This window comes from Salarias fasciatus, chromosome 20, assembly GCF_902148845.1.
Source record: "Salarias fasciatus chromosome 20, fSalaFa1.1, whole genome shotgun sequence".
Classification (NCBI taxonomy): domain Eukaryota; kingdom Metazoa; phylum Chordata; class Actinopteri; order Blenniiformes; family Blenniidae; genus Salarias; species Salarias fasciatus.
Window position 1 is genome coordinate 23,216,028 of NC_043764.1, and position 14,236 is coordinate 23,230,263.

General features: G+C 43.5%; 3 protein-coding genes across 3 annotated transcripts in view; all 3 read right to left on the reverse strand.

The window, feature by feature from the left end:
• LOC115408633 (rho-related GTP-binding protein RhoA-D) overlaps positions 1-14,236 on the reverse strand; it is a 644,285-nt gene that overhangs the window by 378,524 nt on the left and 251,525 nt on the right. The window lies entirely within an intron of this gene.
• On the reverse strand, positions 1,196-6,585 carry tnni1a (troponin I type 1a (skeletal, slow)). Its single transcript, XM_030119486.1, has 8 exons — positions 6,509-6,585; positions 3,803-3,834; positions 3,627-3,633; positions 3,092-3,133; positions 2,622-2,753; positions 2,429-2,518; positions 2,145-2,321; positions 1,196-1,659 (listed from the first exon to the last, which is right to left on the reverse strand). Exons 2-8 carry the CDS (start codon positions 3,814-3,816, stop codon positions 1,555-1,557), a joined length of 567 nt encoding a protein of 188 aa, XP_029975346.1. The 5' UTR covers positions 3,817-3,834; positions 6,509-6,585; the 3' UTR covers positions 1,196-1,554.
• phlda3 (pleckstrin homology-like domain, family A, member 3) lies at positions 10,136-12,332 on the reverse strand. The gene is made up of 2 exons (XM_030119488.1): positions 11,683-12,332; positions 10,136-10,665 (listed from the first exon to the last, which is right to left on the reverse strand). The coding sequence occupies exon 1, from the start codon at positions 12,115-12,117 to the stop codon at positions 11,698-11,700; it is 420 nt and encodes a 139-aa protein (XP_029975348.1). The 5' UTR covers positions 12,118-12,332; the 3' UTR covers positions 10,136-10,665; positions 11,683-11,697.

Here is a 14,236-nt window from a genome sequence, read left to right on the forward strand (position 1 = left end):
AATAAAGAGATGGATTGTTGGATCATCTACAGTATAATTGGCTTTGTGTGTGGGTGTGTGTGTGTGTGTATGTGTGTGTAGCCACGTTCTTTCACAGTGATGTCTTGTTCCAGCGAGCAGTGAACTTCTTTACAGGGTAGGTCAGGCTGTTTGCTCTCTTGAGTGAGACCACACCTTTCTGTAAATCCCAGTGTGTCGGACTCTGACCCAGGATAAGGCTCAATCTAACACACACACACACACACACACACGCACACAAACACAGAGACATACACATACACACACACCTTCACTTTACCTGGCTTTACACCAAACCGGAACCTGTCATGGTGCAGTGTGTCATCTCATTAAACGCAAGTGTTATGATAACTGATAACGAAAGCCACAGTTCTTCCCTTTTTTCTGCATCTGAGCTTCTTTCTTTCTTTCATTTGTCTTCAGTTTGGCAACAACAAGATGCTGCTGTCTCAAAGAACTGGTTTGCAGGACACTTCCTGGACAAAGAAGATTTATACGCACCGTTTGTGGGTTTTTGTGACCTTTCCACTTGTCTGATGCTGTAACTAGAACAGATCTGATGGACTGAACTGATAAACACCAGGAATCGAAAAAGAAACCCAGAAGAACAAATTCTCAGAAGACAATATTATTTATGAAAACATGACACTGCAGAGCCAGTGTGAGATCTTTCCAAGTCAAAATACTCTGCTAAATTGCTACAGACTCAAAGAGCATAATCATTGTTGCTACAGGCATAAATCTATTGGCTGAAATGCTCCATTAGTGTGCCTCGGTGTGTGTGTGTGTGCATCTTGCATCTCTTAGCTGCATCATTAATTTTAACCTGTTGTGATTCGTTAGTCTGCAGCCAAGCGGCATGTGGATGTAGTTATTCACTCCACAGCAGCAGAGCCAGGTTTTCTCCAGGTCCCGGCTTCCCTGAGAGGAATCTCCTCGTGAATTGTGTTTTGCACTCGAACTTTCTCCCACATTATAAAGACATGGTGCAGTTAATAGCTGAAACCGAACAGCTGAGTCTCTCGGCGTTACCCCGGACTGAAATGGAGACTTTCAGACTCTTCATGTGATGTTTGCTGGAATTGGCTCCAGCCTTCTAAACCCAGTGAGACAAAAAACCTCTGAAAATACAATTATACTAGATTTTTATTCAGGAGGAGAAAAACTGTATTGCCAAGTGCAGAAAAACCAAACCGAGTAAATGCTGTTGTATCTTTTAATTGTCTTAATTTCATGTTATTCAACCTTTGTGACAGCTATACCAAATCCACACTACATCTTTAAGGCTTATTTCCAAACAGAAAAGTTGAATATGAAGATAAATTTACCCAGAAAATGTGATATTTGCCTTTTCAATAACATTTGTACCACTTGATCACACAACAGGAAGCAGAAGAGTGGAAACCATAACGGGAGGTTAAAGATAAGTGTTACTCAAAGGATTTCAACAGGAAACAAAAAAACACAGAAGCTGCCAAAAACTGTAGAAAAAACAGGAGAGATGTTGGACACAGAACACCAGCGTCTCCTCCGTCCTCACTGAGCAGGACCTTTAGCAGCGTCGAACATCTTCTTCCTGCCCTCCATCCCTGACATGGCCTCCACGTTCTTCCTCCAGTCGCTGTCCTCGACCGGCCGCTTCTGCAGGTGGAAGACATTTCACAGCTGTGACGGTTTGTTTTTTCACGCAATCACGACAGTTGCGTTTGAGTTTTATAGTTTTGAAAAGAGGCTGTAAAATCAACTCATTGTTGGTAATCCTTTGAGACCTGCTACTATCAGATGGGAATCCCCTCGGAGATCACCGTGGAGCCGTACTTGTTGAACTGGTTTCAGCTCACCAAATACACCAAGTCATCCAGCGTGTACATGCGGATACACGCCGGCACCCGGATGACACGCTGACCGGCGAGCAAAGCCTCTCACAAAAGCTCCGGCTCGGTGCACAATGGCGTCATTGTCTCACAAACAGTGCTTCCTCTCACACGTGCGCGGCTCCACCCGGCACCACCTGCCTGCCGCTCCATGTCTCAAAACACCTTCGACACGCTCATGAACGCGGCTTCCGCTGACGTCATTACAGCTAACGGCGAGCCGGCAACAAGACGTGCACGTTGGTCTCAGACCTTCTCGGTGTCCTCTTTCTTGACCGACTTGAGATTGGCCCGCAGGTCCATGGACACTTTGTGTTTGGAGCCCAGCAGCGAGCGAAGGATGGCGTCAGCAGACACTCTGACCCGGCGCAGGTTGGGCCGCTTAAACTTCCCCCTCAGGTCCAACACCTTGATGCTCAGGTCCTTAATCTGGCTCACAGTCACAAAATGATCAGGCATTTGCTTGGAGAAGAGCAGGATCCTAAAAGTCACTGGTATCATTGTAAATTCTGATGGTGGATATGATCCCGGATTACCTCTCGTGTGTTCAGCATCACTTTGGCTTCAATGTCGTATCGCTCCTCATCTACCACGTCGATCTTGGCGTGGAGTTCTCTGCAGAGATCCTACACATATGCAAACATTTAGTCAAATTTACCAACAGCTGAAACACCGCAGGGAGATCTGATGGATGAAGTTGAGATTTGAGGATAATCAGAGGAATGGTACCTGCAGCTGTGCAAGGCTGAGGCCTCCAGTGTTCAGAGGAGGAGCTCTCTCCGACAGGTACTTGTTCTTCTCGTCCTCTTTGACCAGGATCTCTTGCTCCAGTTCCTCCTTGGCTTTTGCCACCATCAGACTCTGCAGTTGAATCGTACAGGAAGGTTACATCAAGGCTTTGGTTCTCATAATGAGACGCTACAGTTCGAGTGCATCAGAAGGCAGCAGCGTGTAATAGCAGTCTCTATGGGGAGTGCAGCTGTTTTCATGTCAGTGATGGGATTAAGAAAATCATTTAACTATATTGGATAAACTCTGATTTATTCAATGATCAAAGTAGTATTTTTACAATTCAATCCCCTGTTAGAAACTGTTACACTTTTATGGCGCACAGTATTCAAATTTTGCTATCCCTACTGCCCTCTTGTGGATAAAATCTTGCATTACATTAGTCTGAGCAGAAGGAGCTGATCTCTTACCTTCAGCATCAACTTTCTTGAAGCTGAGATCTTTGGCTTCCTCTGAGGGGACAAGAACATTAAGAGGAATACAGTAATATTGTGTGTGTGTGTGTGTGTGTGTGTGTGTGTGTGTGTGTGTGTGTGTGTGTGTGTGTGTGTGTGTTCTCGTATTTCTATCCTTGTTGGGGCCAAATGTCCCCACAAGGATAGCAAAACGTGGAACGACGTGCCTTGTGGGGACCTTTTTCCGGTCCTAAGTAGGAGAAACAGTGTTTTCTTGACCATGTTGTTGTTACTGAAAAAAGTAAAAGTGCAAAAACATTTCTTTAGGGTTAGGCTTTGTTGTGGTGTGGGTTAGGGTTAGGGTAAGGGTCAGGGTTAGGGGCTAGACATGAATGGGAGTCAATGGACGGTCCCCACAAGGATAGAAATACAAGACTGCGCGTGTGTGTGTGTGTGTGTGTGTTTCATTTTAAAATACCACATGAAAAGATCATTGTTTTGGTAGTAACGACGAAAAAAAAATACTTTAATCGGTGTAAAAATGTCTTACCTCTTGCCTGTGAAGGAAAATTGAATACGATTAAAATTCCATTCATATGAGGAAGATTAAATGAATGTTTTCGTGTGTGTGTGTGTGTGTGTGTGTGTGTGTGTGTGTGTGTGTGTGTGTGTGTTTGAGAGATGGAGAAAATGGTCTATTAAAAGCACACAAAGCTTGATACTCACACATGCTCAGGCATCTTGTTGATGAGATCTCACTGGAGGGGAGACAAGAAGGATTATAGAAGCATAAACTTACACACACACACACACACACACACACACACACACACACACACACACACACGCTCAGCACTTGGACGTGTCTGTTTCTCAGGTTTTCCCTGGCTGACCAGACCTTCTCGCCACACGTCTCCGGCTCTCGGGTCACTCTTACTGAATGTAAACAGTCTGCAGGGCGGAAATAAAAACCTTCACCCCTGCAGCTTCAACCTCTATGGAAACATGATGAAGCTTTTTTGAAGTGTGCCATTGTTAACAACCTTTAAAAAATCTGCATTCATTTATTCATTATCCTAGCTGAGCTGGTGCTACTGGAGGGGTGTGTGGAAAACTTCTGGCTCAACTGGAAAAGCTGCTGCCATTTTAATTAAAAGAAAGATGTTCTGTAACATTTGAAGGCCACAGTAACAGAAGCTTTGGGTAAAAACTATACACATTAGGTCTTATGGTGGAATATGGAGACATTTACCCTCCCCCGCCACTTTTCCTTTAAGTTTGAGAATCCAAGCTCAAATGTGCTAAAATTGCATACTGTGTGTGTGTGTGTGTGTGTGTGTGTGTGTGTGTGTGTGTGTGTGTGTGTGTGTGTGTGTGTGTGTGTGTGTGTGTGTGTGTGTGTGTCTTTTATTAAATGTTCATTTTCATGGAAACATCAACTTATTACATAACAGGACTCAGTGAAGAATGTGACAATTTCAGAATAATCCAATGGGCATCCTCTGAGAAATTTTCCACATTTAGAAGAATTTTTAATGGAAGATGTGTGTTTTTTTTACTAATTTATCCATCTCTTACATTACATTAAAGCAACACTAAGGAACTTTCGGTTTTCGTTGATTTTGGCGGCGCCAGTGGACAAAAGCGGTAGTGTTTTGCCTGAAAGAAAACTACAGTTCCCATGAGGACTAGCGCGCGGTGTAGTAAAATGCTGCTCCCGGTGGCATGCTGTCGGACTGAACTCGCCTTCATTTGTTTCCAGTGGCTGTGTGAAGGACGGACAGCGACGAGGTAATGAATCTAATGGTGGCTAAACAATGTTATATCATGATATGACGCATGCCGTAAAGCAGTCCGCACATTTGTAGTTTTTTAGTGTCCAGGGTTCCTACCACCCTCCTCACAGCTGCTCAGTCCAAGTGAAAGCAATACTGACGCCCTCAGCCTGTGACAGAGGGGTCATTCAACTAGTTTTAAGTTGATGTATCCTCACAAAAGATATTAAAATGTTTTATTAAGGTTGAAAAGTTCCTTAGTGTCGCTTTAATATAATATAATGTAAGTACATAAAAAGTGAAAGAAAGTGAAGATAGAGTACAGATGAATACTGGAAATTCACCGTATTTTGAATGAGAAATATATATATTTTTAATTGAATAGTTCATATAATAAATTAATATGTTCGAGAAATTAATTGTTTCACTTCTAAAATGAAATATAAACCATGAAAACTAAATAAATGTACTGTACAGATGCTCATTGATTCTAACATAACATTACACAGAATATATTTGTTCCAATCTAACGCACCTCTTTTTATGAAGTACATTTAAACAAGTTTAGAGAGTCAACGTGCTTACACAAGGTAAAATTAAAAAGAAAAAGAAAAAGAAAATGAAAGCAAAAGTGAAAAATAATACATTAAATAAGCAGCTCACACATGAATATTATCATCTTTGATGCTGTTTAAAGGTAAAGAGAAGGAGCAGGCAGTAAGATTTGATCAAAAAGAGTAAAATAAGATGCTGGATTATTTCTCATTTTGAAACAATAAACACTTTTCTGCATTGCGTGTCTGACCTCTGACCTCTGCCTCCACTCTGGCCTTTATCACGTGAACCGTGTCTCTGTCTCACCTTATCTCACCCCTCCACTTCCAGGCCTCTTGGCCGTGTTGCTGTTCGGGTCAAGTAGAGAATGATGCCCCCGTAAGACCTCCGGGCACGGCGGGGCTGCGAGCCGCTTCAGCGGATTAGGAAAATTCCGGACTGATAGCCATCCCTCATCCATCTCTTCTGTCCCTCATCCACATCTTTCTGGTCAGGATTATCTCAGGGAGAAGAATTTAGAGTGGCCTGTCTCCCCAAATAGACCAGAGGACATCTGATAGACAGCTGTGGAGGGTGATTGTGGTCCGCGGTGCCCGGCCCGGCCCGGCCTGGGGATTTAGTGCTAGTAACTCAGGGATGGTTATGTGTCTCTGTGCAGCGGCCAACAGAAGAAGAAGCTCTGCAGGGCGCTTTGGAAAGTTTACATCATCCCTGGATTCAAACCAACCTGATCAGATTGAGTCTATCAGTCAACTTTTACTTTCTTAATTATTAATAAAGCCACATGTTGGTGATGAAGCTGTAAACACAATGATATCAACACATTTTACAGGTTCTTTGTTTTTTACTCATATCCCCAATCCACTGGATTTAGATCATAAATTCTCAATATTCTCTTTAAAAAATGAAATAATCTCCTCCAGACCTGCTTGTGAGAACTCATCCCTTCACACACAGATATTTCTTCAATTATACTGTCTGAAAACATGTAATCATGATGGATGGTTGCATTTCATTTATATATATGTTCAATCAAACTGTTCAGAATTTTTATCTGCAAGAAAAATCCTGCTCCTAACAGCACATAAAGGAAGGATCTTACCGGAGACAGAGGCAGGAGACAGAGGTGCAACCTGGACGGAGCGGGGCGGACAGATGAAGCTCACTGATTTTGTGTCCCTCTATTTAACTGCACCACCCATTGTGGGTTAGTGGAGGCTATTCTTAGTGAACCCCATCTCCCTGGCTGAGTAATGAGCCTCCCTCCGTTTGTTGCGTGCGGATTCAACTGGAGCAGGAGGAAAGCCCTCCAGAGCCCGGAGCTTTGCTGCCGCACCTAACGGGAAGATGAGAGCGACAAATAATGAATTGCATGATCAGGAGTAATATGTTAATGATGGCTGAAGAGAGTGAGGAAGGGTAGAACGTTTCAGGTATCTCAGCTGGAAGCTCTGAGACGATGTGAGGACGGCGATGACACCTGTGCTTTGCAGAATGACAGAGGGGTTTTCATGCGGTCAGGATTTACATTATTTTTAGAAACGCTAACAGCAGCTCTAAAAAGATGCCAACTCTAATCTGTTTATTCGCCGCTTCAGTCCAGAGTGAAATATTGCAGAAATTCTTGGCTGGTACATCAGAAGACTTTATCCAGACATTTACGACCCCAGATTATAAATCTTAATGACTCCGGTGAGCCTGTTTGTTTGATTTTTTTCCCGTGATAATGGCATGAAAAATAACTTATGCGCACACTGGTTGATCAAACCCAAGAGGGATGGAGTACACTGATACAAACTGTAATGAATCCGTTGACATTCACACGATAAGGATGTTCAGTCTTATGGTTATTCCCTTTTACACCACGATGATAATAAAATGTTATTTAGAGAACAAAGTGGATGAAGTTGTAGGAGATGGGTGGGAGGAAAGGTCCATTCAGCTGATTCCAACTCCAGTCCAGTAGGTGGTGGTAAAGGGTATTTTACTGACTGATAAGGAGGAAGGAGGAGGAAGGAGGTCTGGATCTACCTGCTGATGGACAGTCTGCATCTGACCAATCACAGGACAGGACTGGACTCAGGTGAGAAAATGGCGACAAAACACACTTTGAGTTGAAGGCAAGCAGTAGAAATGAACGAAAAACAGAGTTAAATGAATAAACACTCATGTCAGTAGAGTGCTAAATTACTGATGACTGATGACTCCTGAACACTGCACCGAGCATTAGCGTTTTGTTTTTGTTCACTTGGTTTATTTTAGTTTTTTTCACTGTTCAGTTTCTGTCTTAGAAACATGTTAAAGATAAACCACCATTATCTCTAGACAATGAGGTGTGTGTGTGTGTGTGTGTGTGTGTGTGTGTGTGTGTGTGTGTGTGTGTGTGTGTGTGTGTGTGTGTGTGTGTGTGTGTGTGTTAAGTTTGGCTGTCGTGGGAACACGTACATGACTTTACACTCTTGTTTATTCACAACAGAGCAGCAGACTCGCTGGCAGTCAGGCCCTCAGGAGATTCTTGTTGTTTTAAGCTTCCGGAACAGGTTGACGTTTCAGACGTTATGAATGAATGAATGAAAGACAACAGGTCACACAAAAGGGTTATTCCTCCTAACAGGCAGTAGGCTACAGTCAAGGATTAGCATGTCTTAACATTTTAAGACATAATGGTAAATGATAAACTCTGTACTAAACAGATGAAAAATCCAGGTACTTTTTTTATTCACAGTGCGTTTGTTCATTAATGTTTCATCCCTATTTAAATGTTTTGATAATGATCGTTCTGCAAAAGGTTTACTTCGGGGTCAAATCAATAAGAGTGAGCTTAGATTAAATTGTTGGATTCATCGAACAGCTTTAATCATCATGGGGACATGAGTTTCCTATCTTTAAACAGTTAAATTTATCATTTTGCCTCTCACCTTAATAAATTGTGAAATTACTATTATTATTATTTTGTTAGTTGTATCAACACAAAATGATGCGTTCATGTGATTCATTCAGTTGAAGAATATTTGAGGAGTAATTGCTGTGGTACTTGGATTCATGTGTTTAACTCGGCCATCTTTAATGCAGGGTGTATTAAAAACTGTCTGTTCAGCCCCGAAGCAGAAATACCACGGCTGCATGAGGTCCACAGACCACAGGTTACCACCTCTTCTCTATAACACGCATTATTCAATATACAAAGTTTAGCTGGAGCCTTGGAGAAAAGAAAGATATTGAACCTGAAGTGATTTGAGTATTAAACATTTCAACTAATATTGCATTAACTAAATTGTACTTAATTTCTCTGATATAAACGGTTATAGTATGGATGGATCCAATCTGTGGCACTGGACTGTTTGTATCAAATAATACATTAAAACTGATGAAGACAATATTGTTCAGCACACATGATGGGATCTCAGCCTCGTCTTCAAACATCAATGAAAAAAGAAACAATTCTTCTGTTAACAGGAGAAAGACAGACCTCTAGTGTGTAAACAGACACACTGCAGCTCCACGTAGAATGAAATGACATAGACATGAAAATAAAGAATTTTTTTTAAAATATGACTTCTGGTCACAGGAATTCACCCACATGGACTATTTTCCATCTTGTTAATGTAAACACTGATAAACTGAACAAACTGCAGCTGAAACCAGTGTCAGAGTAAAAGAGTAAAATGTCAGTGTTGCTCTGCAAACGTATCTTTTGGTTTATGAGATCTCAGGTCTGTGTCTTCATTTATCTGCGAAGAAAACCAGATGCCCTGGACACACACACACACACACACACACACACACACACACACACACACACACACACACACACACACACACACACACACACACTCTGGCGTCTGCATCCAGCATTCCTCTGAGGAGTGTGAGTCCATACGCACACGCTGAAGGTACACACAGCTCACAGTCCTCCTTCACATACAGTATTCTGGGGTTTTTACACCTGTCTCCATCCCAAACCACACACAGTTGAGCGGAATGATCCTTTTCTGGAGCGTCCAGCGGCTCCTGGTCTCTTGCTGACTCACGCGGCGTGGCTGGAGTTGGGGTTTTCCACAGTAACAAGAGAAGCCGTAACACAACCAACCCTTTATTCCTGCACTACGCTGTGCCACACACATCTCACACAGACTGCCATTTTCTTGACACACACACACACACACACACACACACACACACACACACACACACACACACACACACACACACACACACACACACACACAGAGGCTTAAATGAACAATAAATGCTATGTCTGTCTAACAAGAGTCTGCTGATGCTCATCGGCCTCGCTGACTCTCAGGCTGGGTGTGTGTGTGTGTGTGTGTGTGTGTGTGTGTGTGTGCGCTCACGCTGCTGTAGGTGAATACGTGTGGGTGGATGTTTGTGTGCTCATGCCTCGGGCTCACCGTGCTTCTCATTAGTCCTCCAAACCGCTCAGAACAAAAGGTGTCCTGACTTCAGCACACACGCAATACCAGGAGAGCAGTGTGTGTGTGTGTGTGTGTGTGTGTGTGTGTGTGTGTGTGTGTGTGTGTGTGTTTTCCAGAGGCTATAACAGCAAGGTTACAGCACAACTGGAAACAGATGAGCCTGCAATTAATGGGCTGAACCTAAAAGAAGAGCTGACTGCTTCGAATTTAAAGACTTTAGGAAACCTTGAGGAAATGCATGTGTACATCAAGATTACAAAATGTTTTATTTTATTTTTTTTTGTAACTAATACTGTACATGGTTTCAGCAAATATATAGAGTACAATGTGCAATGAGTATGGACAGAGTAACTGTACTTCATGATCGGCTGTAGAGAAAGCATGCGGATCAGATCAGTCTGTAGCAAAATGGTTCAAAATAAGAAGTAAGACTCGTTTAAAAGCAAGACTGAAAGAACAAAGTGACGCCTGCGTGAGCAGCATTAACAAAAAAAAAAAAAAAACAATAATTGGAAAATTATGTTTCAAACATTAAGGCACAGGAGATAAACAGTGTCCCAGCGCCACATGCTCTGTGCGTCATATTTCCTTTATGCTGAATTCTCCATTGTGACCCCGTTCAATGAGGTCAGGCCAGAAAAGACTGTTTTTCCACCGTCATTATTTTCCTATCCTTTGTTTGGGTGTGAATAAATTCACGAGGGAAGACCAGACTGCCGACGTGTCTCATGTGTCCATATCCTTTGGCTTACGTCCCCGTCAGACCTCAATAAAGTGACTCTCTTCTCCCTGCTGATTGGTTCGTTTGTAGGATCCACCAAGGCTAGAGGGGAAACGAAAAAAGAAAAGAAAAGAAAAGAAAACAGATATTAAAACCATATATTGGTCACTGGGGGATCCGGTGTTGTATAAGTGCAGTTGTAGTGAGATAAATTGTGCTGTCACCACGGCTACTAAGTTAATTTGGGCACTTGACGGCTGCAGCTCTCTTAAGGAAGCATGGCTGTGGATTCCTGGACCGTGAGCTCATAGTTCAGACTTACACTCTCAGTTCATGAACAGTTGAGATTTCTGTGGCCAGTTTCAGCAAATAACTCTGCTGTCATATGACGCCTCTGTTTCCTGAATGCCAAAAAAGATGCACGAGGCTTTTGTCACCTCAAAAGATCAGCTGCCTCCAAGTTTCCTGCAGCATTTGAAGGAATCTGTGTCTGGGTTTGACTGAAATAAGTCAAGATTAGAGGGGTGTGTCGCCTGATGGGAACAAAAAGAAAGAATTTTAAGGCTAGCCTAGGAATGCAGTTTTCTAAAATCACGAATGCTGTATGTGTGAGAGTGTTTAAAAATACTTTAGTGCCTGGTGAAGTGGGGGAAGCAGGCAGATGTTATTTTGGAGGCATCGTAATTATGTCCTGAAGTGAGAAGTGAAATGAGTGGTCTGTGTCCTCAGTGAGGCCAGATGACCGAAGAGAGAAAACCCTGAAATGACCCAAACAGCATCCAAACACTGCTTGTAAAGAAGAAGAAAAAATAAAACTTCAGTTTTGCTGGAGGCTTGACTCATTCTTTGCCACGTGCAAGTGATTCCTGAGAGTCTGTGCTTTCATTTGATCCTCAGATTTGTTTTTGTGATTAGGATACTTAATGTGAACTGTTAACTCGGCTGATTCCAGTTTGGAAACTCTCTGGCCTTTGGTGATGAATGGTTGAAACCGACAGGGAGGAAGAGACGACTCTCGATCTTTACGCACTGGAGGAGTTGAGTTTAAGTTTCTGGGATTCCCTGACAGATACGCAAAGTCAACCAAAACAAATCCCACAAGAAATAAGAGAATCCTACCGTTTCTCCCCCGTGTCAGAGCATTTCCTCCTCCCCGGTGCTGCCCAGGTGCACGGTGGACAGGTGCCGGTTCCTGGCGGTCTGCACGGCCTGCAGGTTCTTGAAGCGCACCAGAGCCAGGGCGATCTCCGCGTTCCAGGCGGTGCCGTCCTGCGGACACCGAAAGTCTATCTCCTTCCCGGTGGCCATGACCACGGTGAAGTACACCAGTCCGCGTTTGTGCTCCACGCAGTCCACCGTGGCCATGCGATCGAACCGGAGCTCCTTGGCCTTGGAGCTGAAGGCCGTCCCCGGAGCATCACCGCCGCCTTTACAGGTGTGCAGGCGCAGTCCCTCGTCGGTGAGGACGCAGCGCTTCTTCTTCCACAGCTGCAGGAGTCCGCTGCTGCGCTTCTCCAGCAGCCCGTCCCTCATCGCTTTGGACTGGAAAGACATGGAGACGCGCTGAGACGCAAAACTTCAGACCGAAACCCGACTCCGGCAAGTCTTCAGCTTCCTCTGGATGTCAGGATGGAGCCATCAAATGCGCAGTGGACGCGGGAAAAGGTCGGGATCACAAGTCTACATGGCTTTAATGATCCCTTAAAGACCCATTGTGCCGTGTGGGCATGAATCCACGGTGCGTAATGACGGCGCGCCGCGGAGGTTTAATAGGCTGCCCTGCCTGGATATGTTTGAACATGCCCGGCTCCTCCGTGGACCTCCTCCTCCTCCTCCTCCTCCTCCTCCTCCCCCTCTTTCCCCTCCTCCTCCCCGGTGACGGCAGGAGACGATCCGTGCTGTTTTATGAATCTCTGTGCATTGTGCGCGTGTGTGTCCGTGCTCGAGAGAGTGTCAGTGAGTCAGAGAGTGCAAGTAGACAGTTGGGTTTTACAGCCTCGCGTCTGTGTACTGAGAGCCAGATAAGTGGTGGCCACCTCATGCACCTGCTGCTGTGACACCTGCCACCTCTCCCAGCATTCACCTCCATGTAATATCATGTTATTAAATCACTTTTCGCCGCCCCTTTAAATTCCGGCAGTGTTGACACCGCATTGCTAAATCTGGCTTCTTTTTTTGGAGCTGGAATGTGTGTGGGTGGTTGCAATGTGTGAATGTGTGTGTGTGTGAAGGAAACAAAGCCCAGGAAAGAAATGTTTGGAGTTAACAGAAGTACAACTACAAGGAATGAGGTCTTGGAATCTCAACCCATTAATTTACGTTATTTACAAACTGTAGATAATCATCATGTGAAAAATAAAGACAGCTGAAGTTTTAAGTTCTGTGTATCAAAACTGGTTTGAGGAATTATTCAGCCAGGTAATTACCTTTTTCTGACCTCTATAGGCAAATGAGCTTTGTGGGTGGGGCGAAACTGTAATTCCCCTGATTTTCCAACGCGCTGGACTTATGTCATGGGATCCAAGCAGCTTGACGTCTCTGAGAAGTTATGAGAGGAATGGCTACAATGTACAGTGCAAGTGTCATCATCTGAAACACACACTCACCTATTTTCCCAGAGCCTTATACAACGCGGTATGTGGACTGAGGGACATTTATTGAACTCTCCTGCCGTCATGAAGCAGAGGCTGTCCGTCCTGATAACTACGCCTTCTTCATTTCCATCAATTTTCACTCACAAATTGACAGACAGCCTCACTTCAGATGACAGAAATATTCACCTGAGGCTCATCCAGAAGGATATATCAGTCTTTTGGTTCATACAGAAAGCTGTTTCTTGTGTGAGAGCTCAGCCTGTGTGACCTCTGACTCCTCCAGTTCAGTCTGTCATTACCTGAAACTTGATAATTCCCATCAATAGGTAGCACTGATGTCCGCCGTGATAGGCTGTTACACATTACCACAACAAGATATGGATGACTGTAAACCTGGGAAGCTGGCAGAAGGACATACATACAGCCAGGTCGTAGCCTGACGCTGCTGAGGAAGCAGAGCAGGCCTCTGTCATGCCTGGAAAATCCCACACAGACCACAGCGTAATAGATTTTGGATTGTTGTTGATATGTTGAGAGATTATAATATTAATAGACATTATCATATGGAATATGCAGAGAAAAGGAAGAACTGGACACTGTCCAGTAAAAGTAGCTATTCATTCCAAGTAAAAGAGACATGCATTTAGCTGTATTGAATAAAACTCATGCTTTGGCTTTCCATAATACTTTTTAAAAGTTTTTCAGAGACAATTAAATGTCCAGCTACTACAAGTACTTTAAATAACTGGGTAACTCCTAACAGGTCCAAATGTAAAACTTTATATCTTTTGTAAAGACAAAGTTATCTGTCTGATATAAACTGCTGATGTGTTCAGAAGAGGCATTGATGCACACAAAAAACCTTATTGTGAGTTAAAACTCAGAAATTCAACATTTACTAACATAGATATGCTGAATGTAAAACTCAGATAGCTTCCAATATATGACTGCTTTCATAAATAGCTCTGAAGTGAAGTGTTTAGGTGGACTGATTACCCTGGAAAGGGTTTGAGGGAGGATGTGGCTCAGTTTTCTGATGTGTTGTGACTTCTGGTAAACTATTGGAATGTACAGGTCCC

Bases quoted from the DNA above. Each gene is read 5' to 3' on its own strand.
- tnni1a (XM_030119486.1), bottom strand. The intron at 2,754-3,091 runs GTAAGAGATCAG...ATTCAACTGCAG, and splicing joins CAAGAAAGTTGATGCTGAAG to AGTCTGATGGTGGCAAAAGC. The intron at 2,322-2,428 runs GTAATCCGGGAT...ACTGTGAGCCAG, and splicing joins TGATGCTGAACACACGAGAG to ATTAAGGACCTGAGCATCAA.
- phlda3 (XM_030119488.1), bottom strand. From the start codon at position 12,117: ATGTCTTTCCAGTCCAAAGCGATGAGGGACGGGCTGCTGGAGAAGCGC.